This window comes from Fonticula alba (genome assembly GCF_000388065.1).
Source record: "Fonticula alba strain ATCC 38817 unplaced genomic scaffold supercont2.5, whole genome shotgun sequence".
In the NCBI taxonomy this organism is placed as follows: Eukaryota; order Rotosphaerida; family Fonticulaceae; genus Fonticula; species Fonticula alba.
In genome coordinates, this window is record NW_009242975.1 from 1,593,857 (window position 1) to 1,617,262 (window position 23,406).

Consider the following 23,406-nt stretch of genomic DNA (forward strand, 5'->3'; position numbering starts at 1 on the left):
AGGCGGGTGTGTGTATGTGTGTGCGGGGGGGGGGGGGGGGGGGGGCCCGGGGGGCGGGGGGGGGGGAGAGGGGGGCGAGGAAAGGGAGCAGCTGTCAGTGTGGGGTGGGGGAGAAAGGAAGACACGCGTGTCTGACGTGACGCCGGAGGGCAATAGGCGGGCACAGCGGCATAACCGAGAGAAGGGGGCATTCACGCACTCGGCCAGATTGATGACGAAAAGGACCGCCTTGACGCGATCGAAGCAGTGGATCCAAGGCAGGCTGACCCGGCAATGCGCGTAGGCCGACAAGGCTCCATGGGCCAATGACACACAGGGCGGCGACACCAATACACAGAGAGGGCGAGAGGGCGTCCAGATGCACCCAAGGATTTGGCCCTCAAAGGGGGAACATGCCGGCCCTGGGCCAGGATGGACCAGGTTGGGGGCGTGGGCGCCAAAAGGCGGCTGGGCGGGGGGGGGGGGGGGCGGGGGGGGGGGGGGGGGGGGGGGGGGCCGCGCACCCGGGGCACATGTGCGCGGATGCATTTTCCAGGTGCATGCGCGGCCGCCCGCCCGAGTGTCAAGGCCTCCCTGGCACCTGGCGGGCAAGGCCTGAGGGAGGAGGGGGAAGTGGGCGCCGGGGGCGGCGGCACCTGGGGATGGCGTTTTTTCGGCGCAACCGACGCTAGGCGGCCGGATGCTGGCGCCCGACGCCGGCGCATGCTGACCGTTGGTTCAGACCGGCCGACCCGGGTTAGTGTCCCCAACCCCCTTGTGCTGGTCTCCCTGCTCCGGGAGTACCCTACTTGGCGAGCCGCGCCGTTGGCCTGGCCTTGCCCCAGGCCGCCGACACTGTGTCTCCGGGTTGTCCCCACCCCCTCTCCCCCCTTGCCCTCTCCTTCCCCCTTCCTTCTACTCCTTCTTCCCCTCCGCCAAATCCCCGACTCCCCCCCCCTCCCTTCCCCCCTCCCCCTTGCTCGCTGTCTTTTCTGCTGTCCGCCGCCCGGCTCGAGCCTCCCCTCGCCGCCGCCGGCCGCCACGCCTTTCTACCGCCCTCTCTCTTCCTCTCTCTTTGCCGTTGCTCGGTCGTTCGACAGCTGGTCGAGTACACGCGCCGACATGTCTGAGCAGGTTCCAACCCCGGTCTCGGGCTCGGGCTCAGGCTCGGCTCCGGACTCGGCCTCCGCGCCGGCCCCGGTCCCGGCCCCGGCCGACTCTTCCCCCGGGACTACCACCTCCACTGCCTCTACCATTCCCACCACCTCTACGACCATGACGACCCCTGCGGCTTCCGCCACCACCGCCACCACCACCGCCGCCGCCCCCGCCGCCGCCGCCGCCACGGATGCCCAGCCACCTCCGGTCGACGGTTCGACTGCCCCGGACTCGGCCCCGGCCCCGGCCCCGACTCCCGATCAGCCAATGGCCGAAGCCACGCAGCCCGAGCCTGAGACATCGCCCGCGGCACCCGACTCGAAACCCATTTCCCCGACGGCCGCCGACCCTGAGGCCCCTGCTGTTGCTGCTGCTGCTGCTGCTACTGCCGCTGATGCTGCCGGAGCCCTGGTCACCACTGCTGCCCCGGTCGGCTCGGCCATGTCAGCCGGCACTTCTGCGGCGGGTGCCCAGACTGCTGGCGCCCCGGCGAAGCACCCCCCCGCCGTCGCTGCTGACGCCATGTCCGGCGGTGCTTCCCTGGTCGTTGCCACCCCGGTTGCCACCTCTCCCATCCGGGCGAAGTCCAGTCTGACGGAGGCCCAGCTGCAGGCTACGCCGCAGCGCCTCTTCAACGCCGCCCATGTGTCGGATTACCGCGAGTTGCCGCCCCTGCCGGAGGACCTGGCCTGTGACTTGGCCGACCTCACCCTGGAGGAGCTCATCGAGCGTATCCAGACCCTGGCCCTCTGGAATGAGGACATCGGTGCGTCCGTCTGCCCCCCCCCCCCCCCCCCACCCCCGCCCCCCCCCCCCCCCCCACCCGCCCACCACCCCCCCGTCACCCCCCCCCCCCCCCCCCCCCCCCCCCCCCCCCCCCCCCCCCCGGCCCGGGCCACATCATGCGGCATGGCCTCCTCCTTCCCCCTGGCCGGCCCCCTCTTGTGCCTCCGCCAGCTGGAAGCTCGCGTCGTCTTCTCACCCGCCCCCCCCCCGCCCCCCGCCACAGAGTTCCCCGAGCATTTGGTCTTCTTCCTGCAGCTGCGCGACTTGCTGGACAACCCGTTCTCGCTGCCGGCACCGGCCGAGGCCGATGCGACTGCGCCCCCCGGGTCCGGGCGTCTGCCTGGGCCCGGGTCTTCCTTCCTGCGGCTACTGGCGGCCCTGGTGCCGGCCCTGGTGAGCTTTGTCGGCACCTGCCCCGTTCCCTCGCATCTCCCAGTGCCGCCGGTTGCCGGGGGCGCGGATGCCAGCCCCCCGGTGCCGGTGTCCCGGCCGGGCTTCGACGTCGATTCGGCGGAGGTGCGCGCGCGCCTGGCCGCCCTGGATCTGTTGGCCCGAGTGACCGGGTCAGCCAGTCCGGCCTTCTCGCCGGCCATGGCCAGCTCGATCATCGCCGCCGGTGGGGCCGTGGCCAGTGACACCCTCCCGCCATTGGCCGAGCACGGCCCGGTCGCCTCGTCTGGTCCCTTCGGCTCGCGCGAGCTGCCCGTCGACATTATCCTGGCCATCAGCGAGCTCCTGTGCGAACACACCCAGGCCATTGTGACCATGGTGCGTGGCACATCGCGTGCGGGCGTATGCCGGGATCGGCGTGAGCCCTAACTGCCTTCCCCTGCTCTCTGTCTCTCTTCCTTTCCCTGCCTCCTTTTCATGTCATGCGCTCTTGCGTGTGCATGTACCGATGCGCTGACTCTTCACCTCCCGTCTTTCTCTCTCTCTCTCTCTCTCTCTCGCGCGCGCGCGCTCCCTCCTCCATAGTGTCTGGTGGTCATGGAGCATGACAATGAAGACTCGGCGCTCATTGCCAGCCGGGTCATGACCGACGTCATCCGGAATGCCGATCAGATAGCCGCCCAGCAGCAGGCCGAGGCCAGCCGCCTGGAGGCCCTTCGCCTGCGTGAGGAGGCCAGCCAGGCTGCCGCTGCCAATCAGGCCGCTGCGGCGGCCGCTGCCGCGGCGGCCGCTGCCGCCAGCAAGGCTGCCGCTTCCTCGAACAAGATCGAGGCCCCGGGCGACGGTAAGAAGGACGCTCCGGATGGGCCGTCCGCCGGCGGTGCCGCGCCCCCGACCAAGCCCGGCGTCAAGCCCCCGGCCACGGCCAAGGCAGCCAAGGCCAAGACCGCGGCCGCCTCGGCCAAGCCTGGCAAGGCGCCGGGTGCGGCTGTGGCTGCGGCGACCACCGCCGCCGCTCCGACCACCGTCGGGGGGGCCGCCGGGTCCGCCCCCGCTGGAAAGGCCGCCACCGCCGTCGGGAAGGGAGCCGCTGCTGCGGCTGCGGCTGCGGCTGCGACTGCGGCCGTGGCCGCGGCCACTGCGGCGGCGGCCGCCCCGGTCACCGCCCCGGCCCCGGCCGGTAGTGCGACTCCGATGAGCGGCTCCGCGCCTGCTGCAGCCATTTCACGGCCGACGGCCGCGTCGCTGACCGCGCGCCTGACCGGCACCAAGGCTCAGGCGCACACGCAGCAGTGCCTGCGTGCCCTGCTGGGTCTCTTCCGCACGGCCTGCTCGAACCATGGTCGCTCTGTGCGCATTCTCCTCACCGCCGTGGCCAGCACCACCCCCGAGGAGGGGGCCAGTGGCGAGGACGACCCGGAGTCCTGCTACGGTGCACGCCCGGCCGGGGTGCCCCCCTCCAAGGGGCTGCTCAAGTCGCTGTTTGGCTTCCGCGTGCGTTGTCGTGTGCCCCCCTTGGCCGGCTGAAGCCAGCCCGCCTGCCCGCCTGCCATCCTCCCTCTCCCTCTTCATCTTTTGCTGACTCCTCCACTCGGCCTGCTCCCTCCTGGCCCCATGCCGCGGTTTGCCCATGGGTGATGTGTAGTTCCTCGGCGAGCTCACCTCCCTGCTGGGGTTCCTCCTGCGGGATGCGCGCTCGGCCGACCTCGGCGACCTGAACCACTTCCAGGAGTCCATGCAGCTGGCTCTGCGGGCCATTTTGCCGACCCCCGGGCCCGGGGAGGCCTTCCCCCTGCCCTCGCCGCAGCCCTACCTCGACTGCCTGTGGGTTCAGTGCCGGCTGGTGAATGCCCAGTTTGCCATCCTCTCCTCCCGTGGGACGGACCTCATCCTGACCATTCCCCGGCTGGCGATGCGTCTGCTGCGGGCCTGCCCGCCGGACACGGTGGCCGTGCGCCGGGACATCCTGAACCTCCTGCGGCACTCGATGCTCCATGAGCCGCGGCACAATTACCTGGATTACTTCGAGGACTTCCTGGACGAGACGACCCTGCTCGGGAACCCGCGCATGCATTCCGGCACCGCGGGAGCCAATGCGGCCAGTTTGCTGGCCTATTCCATGCTCCGGCCGATGGCCGTGTCGATTGTGGCGGATTACGTGCACTTTGCCCGGCGGCAGTTGTCCCTCGCGCGCATGCAGGCCGCCACCGAGGCCTACTGCCGGTACCTGCATGACCAGGAGCTCCCGATCAATGTGCAGATCCTCTCGGTCAAGGTGCTGCTGAACCTGTGCGAAACCCTGTGCATTACTCCGCGCGATGGCGAGCCGCCGGCCGCCCGGCGGAACATCGTGCTGGCGGTCTTCCGGTCGATCGCCGGCAAGTTCGACCAGCTGGCCGCCATGTTGCCGGTGCTGGTGGCCCGTGCGCGGCGCCGTGATGTCGCCCTGGCGGCTGACGCGCCTGACTCGGACACCGCACAGGCCTCCGCTTCCCCGGGGCAGCCTCTCGACGATGTCACCGCCGGCGACTGGGCCCTGCACCAGCCGCTGCTCACTTGGCCGTATGCCGAGCTGACGTACCCCGGCGGGGCGCTGGCCGCGCCCGGGTACCAGCTGAAGTTCGGCCTCGGCACGGCGCACCCGACCTCGGCCCTGGCGGCCTCCACCATGACGGCCATTTCGTCGGCCTGTGTGGTGGGCTCGTCCTCGGCGTCGCTGACGGCCACGGCCGTGGCCACGGCCGCCGTGTCGGCCAACGGCAGCATCGACCTGGCCCTGGCCCAGCGCATTCCCTCCCTGATAGGCATCCTGCCATCGGTGCCGCAGGCGGTGCACGAGAATTTGAAGGATGCCCGGGCCCTGTACCGGAATCTGGCGTCGCTGCTGCCGAATTTGCAATTGGTGGTTCTCTTCTTGGACCTCCCTCCCAACAGCCCGACCACCATGCAATTCCATGCGCGCATCAATGCCGAGATGGCCACCGGCCCCGGGGGCATGGGCCAGGTCCAGGTGCAGGCCCTGCTGCGGGATCTGCTCAAGCGCCATGTGCCCTTCACTCCGAGTGAAGGGTCGCTCTCGTTGCGGTTCTTCGCCGGGCTCTTCCAGTCCGGCCTGCGGGCGTTCGATGTCTTCCTGCCGGCGGTGGCCCGGACGTCGGCCACCTGCCTGCGGGGGGCCCTGGCCACGGCCATGGAGGCCACCGGCGGCCTGCCGGTCCTGTCGGAGGCGCTGCGGCTGCAGCGTTTGGCCGGCGCGCCGACCCCCTTCGGCGACCTGCTGGACTTGGCCAGTGCCTTTTCCCCGACCGAGGCCCTGGCCGCGCACTGGTATGCCGGGGGCCGGGTGCCGGGGGTGCGGCTGCCGTTGCACACCGGCCCGGGGGCCGGGGCCGCGTCGCTTGTCGATCAAACGGTGGCCGACCTGCTGGCCGAGGATCTGGCCGCCCTGCGCGGGGACCAGGTCGATGTGGCGGCCTCCCGGGTGCCGGCCGACATCGCGGCCTTGCCGCAGTCTCCCTCGTTGAATTACTCCTCGCCGGCCATCCTGCAGCCCTTGCCGCGCATTGAACGCGAGGCGCTCAGTCACTTTGCCAATCTCCTGTCGCTGTTGCACCCGCTGGCGGTGCGCGACCTGCTGGAGGGGCTCCTGCCGATGTTGGTCGGTCGGATTGCCGAAAACCTGCAAACCTTCGGCTTCATGCAGGATCTGCTGGCCACCCCGCCGCCGGTGTTGAATGCCGTCACGGCCGAGTGCCTGGGCCGGTGGCTTGTGGCTCGGATTGAGTGGTGCGGCCCGGATGCCGAGCGGGCCATCGACCGTGCGCACCGGCAGCAGGCCCTGCGCCGGGCCGGCGGCGAGACGCTATTGCACATGGCCGCGGCCGCGGGCACGGCCCCGGTGCGCAGCCAATGTGTGTGCTTCGCCCCCGGGGCTTTCGATGATGATTCGGACCTGGTCCGCCGGGCCCTGCTCGGGGTGCCGGGGCTGGATCAGCCGGAGGTGGGGCAACGCCGGGAGGCTGGCGCCCCGGCCCCCGGGCTCCCGCCGGCCGTGTGCCCCTCATGCGACGCGACCCTCCTGCATGCGGCCCCGCTGACGCCCATTTCCATGGTCCTCCTGCGCCTGTTCAAGCTGGTCCTGACCACCTTCTCCCAGGACAGCAAGAACCCCATGGACCAGGGGGAGCAGCCGCTTCAGCCCTACCTGCGGTATATGATCATCAAGACGCTTGAGGTACGACCCGGGAGCCGCGTGCCGGTGGGATCCCCCCCCCCCCACCACTCAACTCAACTCACCTTGCAATCTCGGCCGCCCCCCTCTCCCCGCACCCCCCCCCTCCCCCCCTCCCCTGTGCCCTCTCGGGGCCTGACTGGACTCTAACGTGCATCGGGCTCGGGCCCCCTTCCGCCATGCCTCTCGACACGGCGATCGCCAGGTCGCCGGACGGGCGCACGACCCCCGGTCACATCTGGGCCTCTTGCGGACCCTCTTCCGGAACCTGGCCCAATCGCGGTCGGACTCCACCTACAAGATCATCCTCTCGCTGACGCCGTTCCTGCTGACGCAGCTGACGCGCCAGCTGGAGGCCCGTGCCGAGGACAAGGACGTCCGGGATATCCTGGTGGAGCTGTGTCTGACGGTGCCCGTCAAGCTGTCGGACCTGCTCAATGACCTGGGGTACCTGATGAAGCCGCTGATCCTGGCCCTGCGATCGGGCACCGAGCTCGTGGGCCAGGGTCTCCGGACGATTGAGCTGTGCATCGAGACCCTGGCGGCATCCTTCCTGGACCCGCTGCTGGCTCCGCATGCGGACGATCTGATGGACGCCCTGAGCCTGCACTTGCGCCCGCTGCCGCACAACAGCACCCACGCGCACACGACGCTGCGGATTTTGGGCAAGCTCGGCGCTCGAAGCCGTCGCTTTGCCCATCCCCGGCCGCTGGCCTTCAACCACTCGCCGGAGGCCGGCTGCACGGTGTCCTTCCCGGTGAAGAGCGGCCTGGCCGAGCCGGCGGCCCCGGGGGAAGCCACGCATCTGGCCACCTCGGCCATGGAGGCGGCCAGTGTCTCCAGCGCCGCGGTCAATTGGCTGAGCTTGCCGATGGATGCGGCGGTGGCCGAAGCCGCGCGCATCCTCCGGCTGCCGCTGATCCTGCCGCCCGGGGACCCGGACGACCCGGCCGCCTCGCCGGTCCTGGTGGGCCTGGAGCAGGAGCTGGCCCGGCGTCGCGACGCCTCGGCCCTGGTGTGCGCCCTGCTGGAGCTGCTGCTGGATCCGCGTGCCGGGTCGGAAGACTCGGCCACCGAGGCGCCCCCCGGTGCCGGGTCCGAGGGCGGCCTCGGGCCTCTGCCCAATGTGGTGGCCGCCACCTTCCAGATGGTGCCGGATATCGCCGCGCGTCGGGCGGCCATTTCCCGGGCGGCGGCGGCAGCAGCTGCGACGGCGGCAGCGGCGGCGGCGTCCACAGCCGCCGGGTCCGACCCGGCAGCCCCTCCCCCGGAGCCGGCTTCCACCCCGGAGGCCGAGCGGGCGGCCGCCATGGCCGCCACCGCGGAGCAGCTATTCCAGGAATGGCGCCGGCGTGAGGCGGCCGGAGCCGGGGCCGGCATGCCGGCTACCATGAGCACCGGCGGCCCGACTGGGCAGTCCTGCCGGGAGTCCTCCGCCTCGCGGTTGATGGCGGCGGTTTTGCTGGCCGCGGCTCCGCCCTTGCTGGAGGTGACCCTCGGCGAGGCGGTCCTCGGATCGAGCCTGGTGGACCCGACGCGTGGGCCGTACGGCTCGGTCGAGGCGGCCATCCGCCTGACTCGGTCGTCTCTCGGCCGGCGGTACGAGCGCGAGGTCCAGGCCCCGGCCCGGGCCCTGCTGGCTGTGGTGGCCCGGCAGCTGGCCCTCTGTCGAGTGGCTGGCCGGGTGTTCTACCGGCCGGCGCGCTTCAATCCGGCCTTCCCGCCCCTGGCTCCCGGCCGGCCCGGGGAGTTCCAGCCGCCGCTGGAGCCCATGCAGGTCCCGCCGGTGCAGCATGCCACGGCCCCGCACTTCGATCTGGATGTGCTGGTTTCGGCACTGGTCCATGTGCTGACACGCGAGCGTCGCGACGACCGGGTCCTGGCCGGCGAGGTGGCCCGCATCCTGCGCATCTATCGCGACACGTGCTACTTGAGTCTGGCCTCGCAGCCGGGTGCGTGTTCCCATGTGCCAGGGGGGGGGGCGGAGGGAGGGGGGGGGGGCTTTCTCCCTTGCTTTCCTTTTCTTTCCGTGCTGCCCGCCCTGTCCCGTGCCCCGTGCCCCGTGCCCCATGTCGGTCCATGTCCTCCTCTGTCCCACTCACTCTCTCTGTCTCTGTCTCTCGCTGTCTGTGTCGCACCCGCAGAGGCCGTCTACATGGAGCTCTTCTTCGAAAAGCTCCTGACGCAGCTTCTGTTCAACTGCAGCGCCGAGAGCAGCACCGTGCGCTTCGGGGCGGTCCTCGGCCTGCGGGTGCTCATCGACCAGCCGCAGCTGGATCTGAAATCCTGCGGGGTCACCCGGCAGATGCTGCTGCCGGAGCGCTTCCCCCTGGAGGAGCGAGACTTTGTCCTGCCCGCCTCGCTGGAGGGGTCCATTCCCGGGGACTTCGCCTACCAGCCGCTGGGGCTGAGCCCCGGGTGGCTGATCCACTTTGAGGATCGCATCGTCGGGTCGCTGTTGCATGTCCTGCGCGACAGCTGCCCGGACTTGCATGCCAGCCTGGTGGCCGAGACGCGCCTTTGCCTGACCACGCTGCTGGCGGTGCGTGTCTGCCCCCCCCCCCCCCCCCCCCCCCCCCCCCCCCCCCCCCCCCCCCCCCCCCCCCCCCCCCCCCCTTGCCGGGCCTCGGCCCATGGGCCGGCATCACGCCCGACTCTGACCCTTCTCGCTCCCCTCATTTTGGTGGGCTCGGCTTGTGCATGGGTGCCTCTTCTTCTTTTTTTTCTCCTCTCCGTCTGCTTCTCTCCCTCCCCCCCCCCCCCCCCCCCGACGTGCAATGCTCCGCGGAATGCCCACCGCCGGGAGCTTTTGCGCCGGCTCCGGTCAGCCGCAAGCACCACCGCAGCCCACCCCAGCGCCAATGACGAGCCGGCACCCCCGGCTGGAGCTGATCTGACCATGGCCCCAGCCGAGCAGGATCCGACGACCGGGGCATTGCCCGACTCGCCCGGCTCTTCGGAGACCCCCCTGCCGGCGGGCGATGCTGCCATGGTCGACGCGCCGACCGACGACCTGGCCAGCGAGGCTGGCCTCCGGCCAGGCGCCATGCCGTCCTTTGGGTCCTTCCAGCCGGACGTCCTCAACGCCACGCACGAGGCGGCCCTCGTGTGCTTGGTTCAGGTATGCACACATGGGTCTTCCCTGCCGGCCTCGCGGCGCCACAAATGCGACCACCGGCCCGGAGCAGCCGACACCGCTGCCGCCCCCTGGCCGTGCCTCTCCCCTCCGTGTGCTGACCTTTCTGCTTCTCCCTCCCGGCTTAGCGCCTGCTCCACGAGCTTAACACTCCGTCGGAGCTGGTGCGGCGCACGGCGCGCACTTGCCTGCGGATCCTGGCCCGGAGCCGGTACATGGACGAGGCGCCGCCGGTTCCAGCCGGACCAAACGCCGAGGAGGCCGGCATCCTCTCGGATGAGAGCGACTCCCTGTGCCGACTGCTGAAGGCCGCGCGGAATCTCTCGCTGGCGCGCTTCAACCGGGTGCAGCCGTTCGACGTGCTGACGCCGGCCTCCGGCAACCCGGCCCAGACGCCCCATCGGGCGCGCTTCCACCAGTACACCGTGGCACAGCAAACGGCCTACCTCGAGTGCATGGGGTTCTACCTGTCGATGAACATCACCTTTGTGTCCAGCGAACTGGCCGAGATGATGAGCAACTTCGTGTCGGGCATCATCGCCGGGGTGCTGCCCCTCTTCGCCAACATGGTGAAGATCCCGCCCGAGCATGCGCACTTCGTCGACAACCCGGCCGACTCGCTGATCCCCCAGCCGGGGTATGGCATCTTCCCCTGGTCCAAGCAGCGCATTCGCGTTTTCAGTGCCATGATCGAGCTGTTTGCCGTGCTGCTGGTCCGCCAGGAATTCGCCGACCTCCGGTGCGCCCCACCATGCATGCTCCTGGGGCCTTTTGCCGTTGGTCCTTCTACTCTCGGCCCCGCATCGTCCCTCGCCCTTTCTCTCTATCGCCCACACACACACACATACACACACCTTGCTGACTGCGATTCTTGCCCACCCCTGGACACAGCATCAAGATCACGCACTTCCTCTTCGTGGTTTTGTCCTCTCCGATGACCGCCCTGCATCCGGTCACGCACAAGGTCATCAGCGTTGCCAATGTCCTGAACCGGGTGGATCGCCAGTCGCTGCAGCGCTTCCTCCGGCCCTTCCTGTCCAATGTCAACAGCTACTCTCGGCTGGACATGTACATCCTCCGGTCGCTGTCCTCCTTCCTTGACCTGCTGCCGGCGCTGTTCAACATCAACCTCGGCAACCGGGTGCGTGGCTGGTCTTGCGGCCGACGCCGGGCAATCCCCGGCCACCCTGATCTCGGGTCCCGCCTCCCTTTTCCCATTTGCCTTTGCTTCTCTTCGCTGACACTTGCCACGTTCCCTGCCCTCTCCCTCTCTCTCTCCCCCCCCCCCTCCCCCCCGTTGCACACGCGCTTAGTTGTTCGAGCTCCTCGGCCTGTGGGGCTCGCTCCTGGCCCTGAGCATGGGGGTCCCGGCGGCCGAGCTCCAGGAGTACGACCTGCCGGAGCCCTCGTCGGAGGTCCCGCTGACCAGCCAGCCCCTGCCCTTCCGCAAGCAGTCCATCGACCTGAGTGTGGCCATCTTGCACACGTTCCACCTGCTGTCCGACTGGGCGGAGGCCCTGCTGGAGATCACCTTCAAGCGGGTGGTCGGCCTGGAGCGCCTGCTGCAAATGTCCCTGGCGTCGCCATACCGGCTGCCGCTGGCCCGGTTCATGGCTCGCTACCCCCGGTCGGTGGTGGGGCTCTTCTTCAACTTCACGCCCGTGACGGCGGCCATGGCCGCCGCGCCCGGGGGCAGTGGGTCGGCCATTTGCCCGAAGGCCCTGCGCCAGATGCCGGACCTGGAGGACATGCTGTCGGCGTCCTTCTTTTCCGGCGCCCACTTCACCCTGTTCCTGGACCTGGTGGAGACGTACGGGGCCACGCTCTTCGAGCCGGTGGCCCTGGCCCTGGCTCCGGTGGTGCCGTCGCTGTTGGTCCTGCTGACGCGCAATGTGCCGGCCCTGGGTGGCCGTGCGCTGCACACGCTCGGCCAGGCGGCCCGCCTGACTCGCCTGGCTCTGGACCTCTTTGGCCCTGCCTACCTGCGCCTGATCCGGCCGTACTTGATGGAGTTCCTCCGCGCGGCCTATGAACAGGCCTTCCTCTTTGGCAGTCGCGAGGGTGGCAATCCGCTGGCCATGGTGGCCGGCACCGAGCCCGCCTCCGCCCTGGCTGCCATGCGCCACCACTCCGGGGACTTTGATGATGCCCTCCGTGAATTGAGCGCCCTCTGCTGCAAGTACCTGGCTTTGTGCCTGCAGCCGGCCACGCCGCCGGCCCTGCGGGCCCCCCTGCCTGGGGACTTTGTGGCCGCGGCCCAGCGCGACCCGGCCATCGACAGTGCCCTGCCCTCGGTGGTGGAGGCCCTCTTCGGGGTGTGCCCCATCTTGGTGACCATCGCCGCCGGCAGCACGGTCATCGGTCGGCCGAGCATGCGCCTCATGGCGCGCATGCTGGCCCCGGGCCAAGCCTCGACCCCGGGCGGGGGCAGCGGGGCTGACACCGTGGCCGGCCTGTCGGCCGCCGACCTGGCCAGCGCCCTGCCGGTGGTCCGTGACGGCACGGCCCTCCGCGTGTCCGGCTTCCTGCACCGGTTTGTGATTGCGGCCGGCTGCGTGCAGCCCGGCGCCGATCCGGCCTCGCACCTGCGCTCGCTGCTCAGCATGTCCCTTTCGTACTTCCAGTCGCTGCCGGCCGAGGGGGGCAGCCTCTTCCTCAAGACCCACGTCATTCGCCAGCTGATCCTGCCCATCATCCAGTATTCCGCCTCGCCGGCCGGGCAGTCCCTGGTGCCGAACCCCTCGAGCCTCCTGACGCCGGAGGTGGTGCTCCAGGTGCGGGACGCCCTGCTGCCGATTCTCCTGCAGGCGGTGGCCCACTCGAGCCCGGTGGCCGGGGTTCGTCTCTTCCGGCCGTTCGGTGACCCCCGGGGCGAGGGGGCCGAGTCGCCGCCGGCGGCGGCCGGGCCCTCCTGCGGCGCGCACGACCTCCTTTGTGCGGAGACGCTGCAGCTTTTGACGGCGCTCTTTGCCCTGGGCCCGGCCTGCCTGGACCCCATTCGCCAGCCGCTGCTGGCCGCTCTGGAGTCCTTTGTCCTGGCGGCCGGGGGCACGCTTCCCGGCTCGCCGGCGGGCGAGGAGCCCGGCGAGGCCGGGGCCCGGCAGCTGGCCGGCGGTGTGGCCGAACCCATCCTCCGGCACATGGCCTACTCGCTGTTGGCGCTGGTGGCCCGAACCAGCCAGCCGGCCGCGCCGGCCGACACCGTGCTCGACATGCTGGCATACCTGACGCGGGGCCTGCCGCCGACGGCGGTGCAGCTCCCCTGCGGCGCGATTGCCGGCAATGGTGCGCACTACTGGCACGAGTGCCGGATGCTCACGCGCCAGACGCTGGACATTCTCCTGCCGACCATCGGCCGGACGGACATGCAGGACCCCGAGGGCGATGTGCCGGCTTGGGTGGCGGTCCTGCAGGCTGCGGCCCTGGAGGATCTCAACCCGCTGATTCAATTCTGCGCCACGCCCCGGGCGTCGGATGGGCTGGTGCCCGGGTCGACGACGGCCGCGCACCATGCGGCCCTCGGCCGGCTGAGTGGCCAGCACACCGGCTTCACCTCGCACGGGGTGTGGCTGCTGCTGGTCCGCCACCGGGACCAGCTGTTCCCCCATCGCGGGCTGCTTGTCAACCCCATCGCGCGGATCATCCACCGGCTGGTGTTCGGCCCGAATGCCACTGGCACGGTGTCCTCGCTCTTCCATGAGAACCGCCAGCTGGCTTGCGAGCTGGTTGAGCTGGTGCTGGCCTGGGAGCAGCGCGCTGCGGCCAGCGGGGCCAACCGGCCCGCTGCCGAGTCCCCGCGCCTTGGGAAACGCGCACGTCGGTCGGACTCCGATGGGGGGGATTCCCCGGAGGCCGGGCAGTCGTCCTCCGACGACAGTGCCACCCCGGGTCCGGAGCCGGCTGACGCGGCTTCGGCCCGGCAGCCGGCCCCCGTGCTGGCCTTCTTCGCTGGGTTTGCCTTCCGCCTGGCGTGCACCCTGTCGGAGATTGGGCACCCCTCGTCGGCCGACCGCCGGCAGCTGCTGGATGTGTCGGTCGATCGCCGGTGTCTGGTGGCCGATGCGGCCGTGGTGTCCCGGCGTTTGTTGGCCTGCTTCCGGCAGTTCCTGGCCCTGCCGGGAGCCGACACCGACATCCGTCCGCTCCTCCGCCTGGACCTGGTGGAGAAGGGCCTGCAGGATATCATCACCCAGTTGGACAATGTCCGCCGGCAGCACACCCCGCCCTTGACCCTGCCGATCCTGGCCATCAGTTGTCTGACCGGGGCCGGTATCATGGTCAGCAATGGGTCCAGCCTCGGGGCCGGGGACTCCGCCCCGGATGCCGGGCTCCGCCTGGTTCCCGGGTACCAGTTGCTCCGGCCGCCGGCGGCCGTGGACCCGACGGCCGAGGCCGCGGCCACCCTCCAGCGCACTCCGGCCGCGGCGAATTTCCGCCTGCGCCAGCTGTGGCGCGCGCTCTTCCGCTGGATCAGCCCGGAGCTCGGCCTGACCAACACCCAGCTGTCGCACACGCACACGCCGGTGCTGGTGGCTGACGCGGCCGAGGCCGCCATCGCCGCGCTGGCCGGCTCGGTGGTCATCTGTCGCGCCTCCCCGCCTGAGTCTGGTACGTGGGCCTGCTTGCCTGCCTCCCCTCCCCCCCCCCCCCCCCCCCCCCCCCCCCCCCCCCCCCCCCCCCCCCCCCCCCCCCCCCCCCCCCCCCCCCCCCCCCCCTCGGCCGGCATCGGTGTCGGCCTCGGTCTGACCATCACCGAGATCATGCAGAAGGACCAAAGCACCGACCTCATCGTGGGCCCCCCCCCCCCCCCCCCCCCGCTTTTTGCCCTCCTTCCTCGCGCGCGCGTGCGGGCACACCCCCACACGCACATGCACATGTACACGCACACACATACAAAGACATCCTGACACTGACCCCCCTGCTGGCCTGGGCTTGGCCCCTCACTCCCGCATCGCCGCCACCGCCATCGCCCCCTATCCAGAGCTCCGCCGGACAATCGAGTCCATCGACACGCACCTGGACCAGTGCATTGCCAACTCCCTGCGGACGACCGGCCAGTTGCCGGCCGCCGGCCGCACGGTGTCCCATTTGCACCAGGTGGCTCTGGCCGTGTACCCGGCCCTGCTGCTGTTGCGCTCGGATCGTGACGCTGTGCGCACGGCCCAGGCCGCTGCCTTGGGCCTGCGGCCGCGCCAGCACCCCGGGCTCCTGCTTTCCGCCGGGCCGGGCGCCGTGCCCGGCCTGCATGAGTATGGCGCCGGGTTCGGCTTCTCCCATGGCTTCGGCAATTGGCTGGAGGCCGACCCGCTGGTGGGGGCCTCCGGCAATGTGGCGCCCGAGGCGGCCGGGGCCGGCGGTGTGGCTCCGGCACCGGCCCGGCACCGGCCCGGGCTCGGGGACCTTTCCTCGGATCGAGTGTCGCGCTTCCTGCCGCAACTGGTCCGGGCCTTTGCCCACATGGCCTCGGCCTACAGTGACTGGTCCCGCATGCCGACCTCGAGCCAGTATGCCCGCCAGCGGGACTTGGGCATCATTTCCACGGTGGCGGCCGTGGCCTCGGCCCCGGACCTGGGGGAGACCCTGCGCACCCTGCGCCGGGACCCGGCCTCCACGACCCCGGCCCCGCGCACGCCGCCGACCTACTTCTCCCCGAGCCCGAAGAACCGGGTGCCCCCGCTGGCCGAGTGCGCCTGTGGCGGGTGCATGGCCAGCCGGCCGGGGGCCACCGCCGCCACCGCCGAGGCCGGGGCCGGGGCTCGCCCGGCCGGGCCGTGCTTCCGCGCGGCGTCCGGCTTCAGCTGGCCCATCGACTTGCAGGCCCGGAATCTGGTGCTATTGCTGGACCTCCTGGCGGACCGGGTGGGCATGCTGTCGGCCAGCCGGCCCGGGCCCGGGCAGCCCTCCGACACGGAGCTCTTCCTGTCGGTGCTGATGCGCCTGGTCGAGTCGACCACCGATCCGACCCTGCTGGCGGCCATCCTGCGCCTGGTGAGCAGCTGGGTGCTGGGCCCGCGGTCGGCCGCCGGCCGGGCCCTCATCGCCAAGTCGGCGACCGTGCCGAAGCCGGCGCAGCCTGGCGTGACTCGGCGCCTGCCCCCGCCGGCGGACCTGGCGCGGCTGGTGCTCAAGCTCTGCCATGTGGCAACCAGCCTGGAGGACACCACCAACGACCAGCTTCACCAGGCGTACTCGCATTACCTGAACCTGGCGCTGCTGCTGCAGTTCGACACGTCGGCCCGGTCGGCCGCCGCCCTGGCCGCCTCGCATGCGGCCTTCTTCTCGGACGCCGTGCACAGTCTGGTGCTGGATGTCTTCGATGTGGCGCATCAGGGCTCCCCGGGCGAGTCGCCTGGCGCCGGGTCCCCTGGTCCCGAGGATGGGGCCCCCTCGGCGGCCATCGAGCCCGGCACCCCGACCGCCGGGTGTGTGGCCCTGCTGCCGCGCCTGGCGCCGGCCTTCATGCGTGGCCTGCGCCTCCGGCGGCCGGCCTTGCGCGAGCTCTTCCTCGGCCGGTTCCTGGCCGGGCTGACGCGCGTGCCCTCGGCCCGCCTGGCGCACCTCCTCTCGGATGACACCTGGCGGTCGGTGGCCTCGCGCTACTGGCTGGAGGCCGCCACCACCGGGCTGCTGGATCTCCTGGCCCCGGCATCGTCGCCCTTCGCCGATGGTGCTGTGGCCAGCTGCCCGGTGGGCCCGGGGGCGCCCCTCCGGCCACTGGCCTCGCCCTATGACCAGCTGCCCTCCTGTGTGTCGGTGGGCACCCTGCGCCTGCCGGCCCTGGCCGATCTGGAGCAATTTGCCCAAAGCCTGTTGACACAGGCCGCCAGCCGGCTGGGCCCGGCGGCGGGGTCCCTTCTCGGCCTGGACCGAGCCCGTGCCACCCTGCCCGACAGTCGGCCCATGCAGAACTTCGTCCGGCTGCTGACCGACCACTGTCGGGATCTGGACCAGCTGGGGCTCGGCTTTGCGCCGGATCCCCTGCTCGAGCGCGACCTCCAGCAGGTGGCCCTTGCCATGGCGACCGGGGTCCGGCCGGCCGACGACGCCGGGCGCACCCTGCTGGACAATGTGCCGGCCGAGCTGGCTGGGCGCGGGCGCCGGCTGGCCGACCCGCGGCCCTACCAGTCGGCGGCCCCGCGCGGGTGGCGCATCATCACCGCCCTGCGCGGGCTGCTGCACGATGCCCCGGGCCTGGCGCACTCGGTGTGGTGCTCGATGTTCCCGCGGGTGTGGCGCCTGTTGCTGACGCGCCCGGGCGAGCGGCGCCTGGTCGAGCGGCAGCTGGCCCAGCTCCTGGCCTCGGATCATCTGGTGCACCAAGAGCTCCGGGCCGGGTCGTTCGCCGTGCCGGGAACCAGCGGGTCGGATGCCCTGCCCGGGAGCGCCGGCACCGGGCCCCAGAGCGTGCACTACTTCTACCACTCCGGGGTCCCGTCGGCGCCGGCCGGCTTCTGCGGCCATGGCGGCTCGCTCTATGCCCCGACGGCCTTCGTCAACCAGGCCATCGACGGCGTGGCCACCTCGGTGCCGGAGGCCTGTCCCTATGACACCCGGTCCTTTGGGTCACTGTCGACGGCCAGCTCGGCCGGGGCCGGGGCCGCCGGGGCCTCGGGGCTCCTGTCGGCCGGCATCCTCACCGGCACCTCCGGGGCCGGGGCTTCATCGCCGCTGAATGTCGTGCAGACCCTGCTGGATGCGGCGGCCCGATGCACGGCCCCGCGGGTGATTGGCCTGCCCCCGCGACTGCTCCAGCGCCTGGGGCAAACCTTCAATGCTTGGTATGCGGCGACCGAGCTGCTGGAGCGCTATGCGGCCCAGCGCTCGGCCCTGGCCGGGGACCGGTACATCGGCCTGGCCGCCGGGCTGGGGGATGGGCTGGCCACGGCCGGCGCGGCCGGTGCCTCCCTCGGCGACGGCATTGACGCCTGCCCGCGACTGATGAGCGACTTTGATGCGCTGCATGCGCGCCCTGGCGCCGATGAGTGGAGCACCCTGCCGGCCGATGCCGATGCCGATGACACCGGCGGCGATGCCGCGGCCTATGGGCTCCCCCGGCCGGCGCGGCTGTTGCCCGGCACTGTCGGTGTCGATGATGGCACATCCTCGGCCGATGGGGCCCCCGGCCCGGCGGCCGCCGGGACCATCGGCGCCAATGACCTCCTGGCGTCGGTCAGCCAAATGCACCAGGAGGATGACGACCGTCTGGGGGACGCGGCCCTCGGCAGCCTGGCCGCCCTGTATGGCGAGCTCGGCGAGTCGGATGCCTGCTTCGGGGTGTGGCGCCGGCGGGCCCTGCTGCCCGAGTCCCTGGTCGGGCTGAGCTACGACCAGTGTGGCCGGTGGCTGAAGGCCCAGTCGGCGTACGCGCGCGGGCTGGCCCGGGCACGCGATGAGCCTGGCGTCCTGCCGGCGGCCGAGCGTGCCCTGCTGGAAACCCGGTGGGTCGAATGTGCCCGGCGTCTGCAGCTGTGGGACATGCTGGCGGACTATGGGACCCTGTCGGCCAGCCAGGCCGAGCCCGGATCGGCCCCCTTCGTCATGGCCAATCTCCTGGTGGTCGATGCCAGCTGGCGCAGTGGGGACTGGGCTCGCCATGCGGCGGCCCTGCAAGCGGCCCAAGCCGCGCGGCCCTTCTCCCGGGACCCGGCCTTGCGCATGGCCGAGATCCTGCAAATGCTCTACTCTTACAATGCCCCGCTCGGGGGGGCCGCCACCCCCGGGGCGGCGGATGGGTCCGGCCCGGGTGGCATGCCCCCGGCAGGGGGCCCGGGCCCGGCCACCCCCGGTGCTCTGCTGACCAAGATCGACGAGTGCTACCAGTGGCTGCTCCAGCGGTGGGGCAGCTTCGCCACCGGGGCCGGCGGGGCCGGGGCCTTCGGCGCCGTGCAGATCCGCCTGCTCCAGCAATTCCAGCAACTCATCGAATTGACCGAGTCGCACCACTTGCTGTCGCTGCTGGACCGGTCGGTGGTGCATCCGCCCGGCACGCCGGGCGTGCCGGACCCGGTGGACCCCAGCCACCTGTCCGACGTGCGCATTACCCTGACCAATTGGCGCGACCGGCTGCCCAACCGCTGGGATGACATCGGCGTGTGGGGCGACGTGCTGGCCTGGCGCCAGCACATGTTCGCCTCGCTGAATCTCCTGCTGAACCCGACGCAATCCGGCGCGCCGACCTTGTCGGAGGCCGCGGCCAGCCAGCTGCCCCAGCACATGGGCCACCATGAGACGGCCTTCGGCATCAATCGCTTTGCCCATGTGGCCCGGCGCCATGGGCTCATCGACACGGCCCTCAGCGCCCTGGCCAAGATTTACCTCCTGCCGAACATCGAAATCCGCGATGCCTTCCTGAAGCTGCGCGAGCAGGCCAAGTGCTACCTGGACGCGTCGGCCCCCTCGCGGCCCGGGCGCGATGACGGCCTGGCCCTCGATGCGGCCGTCGGCCTGGATGTCATCCTCAACACCAACCTCTCGTACTTCAATGACGATCAGAAGGCCGAGTTCTTTGCCCTCAAGGGGACCTTCTACATGCGGGTGGTGGACCAGCGCCGGCGTCTGTTGCGTTTGCAGCGCAGCCTCCTGGCCCCGGGGACCGGTCCGGGCACCGGGGCCCCGGCTTCCCCGCCCCCGGGCGATGCGGCGGGTACCGCCCTGGTGCCGACCACGCCGGCCGAGCTGTCGGCCGCGGCCACGGCCGCCGGTGTGGACGCCAGCCAAACCGAGCATCTCATGCACCTGGCCAATTACGTCATGTCCACCGGGACATCCATGTCGCCGAAGATCCACCAAGCGTGGGCCGCCTGGGCGGACTTCCATGAGCGCCGGTACCGGGCCGAGCCGGCTGACATCCGCCTGGCCCTGAGCCTGGCCCAGTGCCTGCTGAATGCCGTGGTCCATGATGACCGGGTTCATCGGTACTCGCGACTGATTGCCCGGTTCCTGTGGCTGATCTCCAGCTTGGCGGATGCGCTGCCGGCGGCGGCTGCGGCGGCCGCCGCGGCCGCTGCCACGGCGGCCGCCGAAAACCCGGATGCCCCCCGGCCGCCGCCGCCCCGGTCACCGCTGGAGGAGATGGAAAACTTCTCGGTCGAGATTTGGAGCGTGGTGCAGCTGGTCCCGCGCGAGCGGCTGCTGCCCTTCATCCACCACCTGATCCTCGGGCTGTACCGGCCGTCGGAGTCGCGCCTGGCGCGGTCTTTCCTGCCGCTGATCGCCACTTCCTACCCGCAGCCGGTGCTGCTCAGCCTGCGTCCCCTGATGCAGGAAGCCCGGGAGATGATTCCCCGCATCGATGCCAGCCACCGGGGCTACTACAACCAGTCGATGGATGCCTACATGCGTGTGGCGCACTTCTACAATCTGGTCATCTCTTCCATCGTGGAGAAGTTCTGCGACGACATGATGACCGCCACCAAGGCCGACCACGACACGGACATGCTGCGCATGGTGCAGGATGTCCTGCGTCAATGTCACCAGGCCACCATCCTGGCGGTGACGGCGGCCCCGAGCGCCCCGGCCGCCGAGGAGCCGCCCGGGCCCGGTGCATCGGCCGGCGGCAGCCAGCCCGGCATCCAGGAGCCGGTTCCTCTGACCATCCACCGGCACCTGATTCAGCTTGGGCGTTTCTTCAATCCCAAGCAGTCGCGCGTGGCCATGCCGAAGCTCTTCCTGCATGATCTCCATGTGGCCGAGGACCCGAAGGAGCAGGCCGGCCTCCCGCGTCTGACCCTGAGCCAGGCCACCGGGCGGCTGCGCATGTGGCGCGAGCGCTTCCACGAGGCGGTCCTGCTCCATCGGGCCGCTCGCCGGGACCAGGCCCTGTCCATTCAGATGATGGCCAGCCTGCCGCAAATGATGCCGCTCATGACCGGGCCGAATGTCCACCAGCCGGTGCGCAATTCCCAGCTCACTGGCGGGGTGGTGCCGCTGACGCCGGCGGCCGTGCTGGCCGGCGGGTCGCAATTGAGCACCTCCTCGCTGCACTATGGCCTGGAAGTGCCGGGGCTGGTCATGCATGCGGCCTGTGCCGGGGACCAGCTGGCCCTGACCACCCCGGGGGCGGTGCCGCGCATCCGGCGCATTCTCCACGCATCGCCCTTGGTCCGCCGGGCGGGCAATTACGTCCGCCGGGTGAGCTTCGCCGGGACCGATGGCCGGACCTACCACTACACCGTGCAGCTGACCAACCGGTCGGCGGTGCGCTTCTCCGAGGAGCGCATTCTCACCCTCTTCCGGCTGTTGAATGCCAGCCTCCGGCGGGATGTGTCGGTGGCGGCGCGCTTTGGCGGGTGCGCCGGGGCCGGGGCCGGGGTGGCCGGCATCAGCCCGGCCACGGCCGCCTCGTCCGGGCTCTTCGCCGCGCCGGTCATGGTCTCCCTCAGCCTGTCCATGCGCTTGGTGCAGGAGGACCCGACGGCCCTCTCGCTGGGGGACATCTTCGAGCATTATTCCTCCTCTCGGGCACAGGCAGCCGACGCGGCGGTCATGGCCTACCTGGCCCGGCTCCGGGCCCAGGCACATCTGTTCCGCCTGCCGGGGGCCGCGCAGCCCGGGCGTCTGGATGCCCTGACCCAGATCCTGACCCTGCGATTGGATGCCTTCGAGGACACGGCCCGGCGCTATGCCCCGGCGCATGTCCTTTCCCGGCATGTGGCCCGGCTGTTCAACTCCCCGGCGGATTTGTACACCTTCCGCCGGCGCATGGCCGCCTCCTATGCGGCCACCGTGCTGATGTCCTACTCGTTGGGCATGTCGCCGGAGCGTGATCCGCATCAGCTCCTGCTGTCGGCCTCGACCGGTGCCATGACTCTCGGGGATCTCCAGCTGAACCTCAACCAGCAGACCGTCCTGCTGGAGACCGCCGGCTCGGTGTCGGCGTATGCCAGCTCGCAGCATCTGGCCCAGGCGACGGCCCCGCCGGCCACGCCGAGCACCACCTCGCCCCCGGCATCTCCCTCTCCGGGGGCCGGCGGCGACGCGGGGCTCCTGCCAGGGCTGACCGCGGCGCCGGTGCCCTTCCGCCTGACGCCCAACATCCAGCGTGCTCTCGGGGCCACCCTGCTGGATGGAGTGTTCATCCCGTCGTTGTGGCTGTTGGCTCGCGTGCTGGCCACTCCGGGCACCCGGCTGGCTGACCTGCTGACCATCACCCTGCGCGATGATGTGGCCGTCCTGCTGACCATGATTGTGGACCGGCTGTTTACCCAGCAGAAGCGCCGGGCCGCCGCGGCCAATGCCGGGGACGCGCCCGTCCGCCGGCCGCCGGCTCCCTTCTCGCACATTGACCGGGTCCAGCGGAATGTCGACATCATCGAACGCCGGATCTTGCACCTGGTTGGTGGGTCGGAGGCCGTGGCCACCGGTACCAGCCTGGCCATTGCCCAGCTCGACCCCCCGAGCCTGGGGGCCATGCTTGGTGGCGCCGAGGCCGCCAAGGCGGCCGCCGGGCCGGGGGCCCTGCCTCCAGGCGGCATGCATGCCGAAACCCTTTACCAGCCGATCGTGGACCTGGTATCGGTGGCCACCTCGCCGCAGCAGCTGGCCCAGATGGATCCCACCTGGCACCCGTGGCTGTGAGAGGCTGAGCGCGGGAGCAAGAGGGTGAAAGACCGACAGCGGGGTAATCTGTGTGTGTATGTCGCCCGAGTAGATGTGCTCACGACACACATGCACACACACACACACACGCACGCATGCTTCCAAATGCCCTTGTTTTAGGCTGCTGCTGCCGCCCCCCCCCCCCCCCCTTGTGTCCCTCCTCTGGGCCTTCCCCCTTCTCTTGCCGCACTTGCGGAGGCACATGCGCGCGCGCTGATCCACTCCTGCGCGTGTCCCTGTCTTCATTCCTCCAATATACACCCTACCTGTAGCATGGCCTGTCTTCCAAACCCATGTGTACTTGTTGCCCCCTCCCCCTGCTTTGGTTTCCCAAGGATGCTCCCGTACTTTTTTTTACGCTCCCTTCCCCCTGGGCAAATCACAAGCCATGGCGGCACCTTCCCCATGAAGGTGTTTCACAAGGGCTGCATTTATTTTGTTATCTTTTCTTCATCTTCTTTCTTCGGACAACGGCCTTGTCATCATGTGCTGTGGAGGTCCCCCCGGCCCCCCGCTCGGCCGCGGGCCTGTCCCGCTGTGGTTCGGGGAAAAGGAGAAAGACTCCCACCAGGTGAGATACATCGGGGCAGCGGGCAAGCGAGTGTGGGCCGGGGCCAGGCGGCGGGGAAAGACCGGCGGAAAAGGGAGGTACACCTCTCACTGGAACTGATGCACGGGGAGGTTGTGGAGCTCGCCACTCAGGGCCACCGGGACCGGGGCCACAGCCGGGTTGTTGGGGACCACGCGGTTGAAGCTAATCTTATAGAGAATCCGGAAGGTGGGCCCAGCCTAGAGTGTAGTTGAGGAGGGGTGAGTGTCCACCGGCCAGGTACCCAGGCAGGAGGTCGGAGAGGAATGACAACAGAGAGGAGGGGACCAGAGATGGGACTCATGAATCACGTACTTGACCGTCGGTGGGCTTGTGGAAAAGGATTGTGAAGGGCTGGGAGATGGGAGCACTGCCAGCCGGACCGGCCTGCGAGCTGCTGGAAGGGAGCAGCTCCAGCTTCATGACCTGCGTGGAAGGGGTACCGTGTGCGCGATCACCAGGTGAGCAGGAGAAAAGGGGAAGAAGGTCAATCAGGGGAAAGGGGCGAGGAGAGAAGGAGAGAGAGAGAGAGAGAGAGAG

At 70.5% G+C, this 23,406-nt stretch overlaps 2 protein-coding genes across 2 annotated transcripts in view; one reads left to right on the forward strand and one right to left on the reverse strand.

Annotated features, from left to right (window-relative positions):
* Positions 1–1,101: 1,101 nt before the first annotated feature.
* H696_03529 (hypothetical protein) lies at positions 1,102–22,256 on the forward strand (the record flags this gene model as incomplete). Its single annotated transcript, XM_009497397.1, has 11 exons — positions 1,102–1,903; positions 2,147–2,691; positions 2,899–3,807; positions 3,959–6,547; positions 6,750–8,496; positions 8,689–9,086; positions 9,351–9,665; positions 9,809–10,419; positions 10,572–10,821; positions 10,994–14,288; positions 14,662–22,256. The coding sequence occupies 11 exons, from the start codon at positions 1,102–1,104 to the stop codon at positions 22,254–22,256; spliced, it is 19,056 nt and encodes a 6,351-aa protein (XP_009495672.1).
* A 678-nt stretch (positions 22,257–22,934) lies between these two features.
* The window catches only part of H696_03530 (hypothetical protein), a gene marked incomplete at both ends in the record, with an annotated part of 3,909 nt that continues 3,437 nt past the window's right edge, over positions 22,935–23,406 (reverse strand). Inside the window, 2 exons of the mRNA XM_009497398.1 lie at positions 22,935–23,066; positions 23,182–23,292. Coding sequence (XP_009495673.1) covers positions 22,935–23,066; positions 23,182–23,292 — 243 coding nt within the window. The remainder of the gene's footprint in view (positions 23,067–23,181; positions 23,293–23,406) is intronic.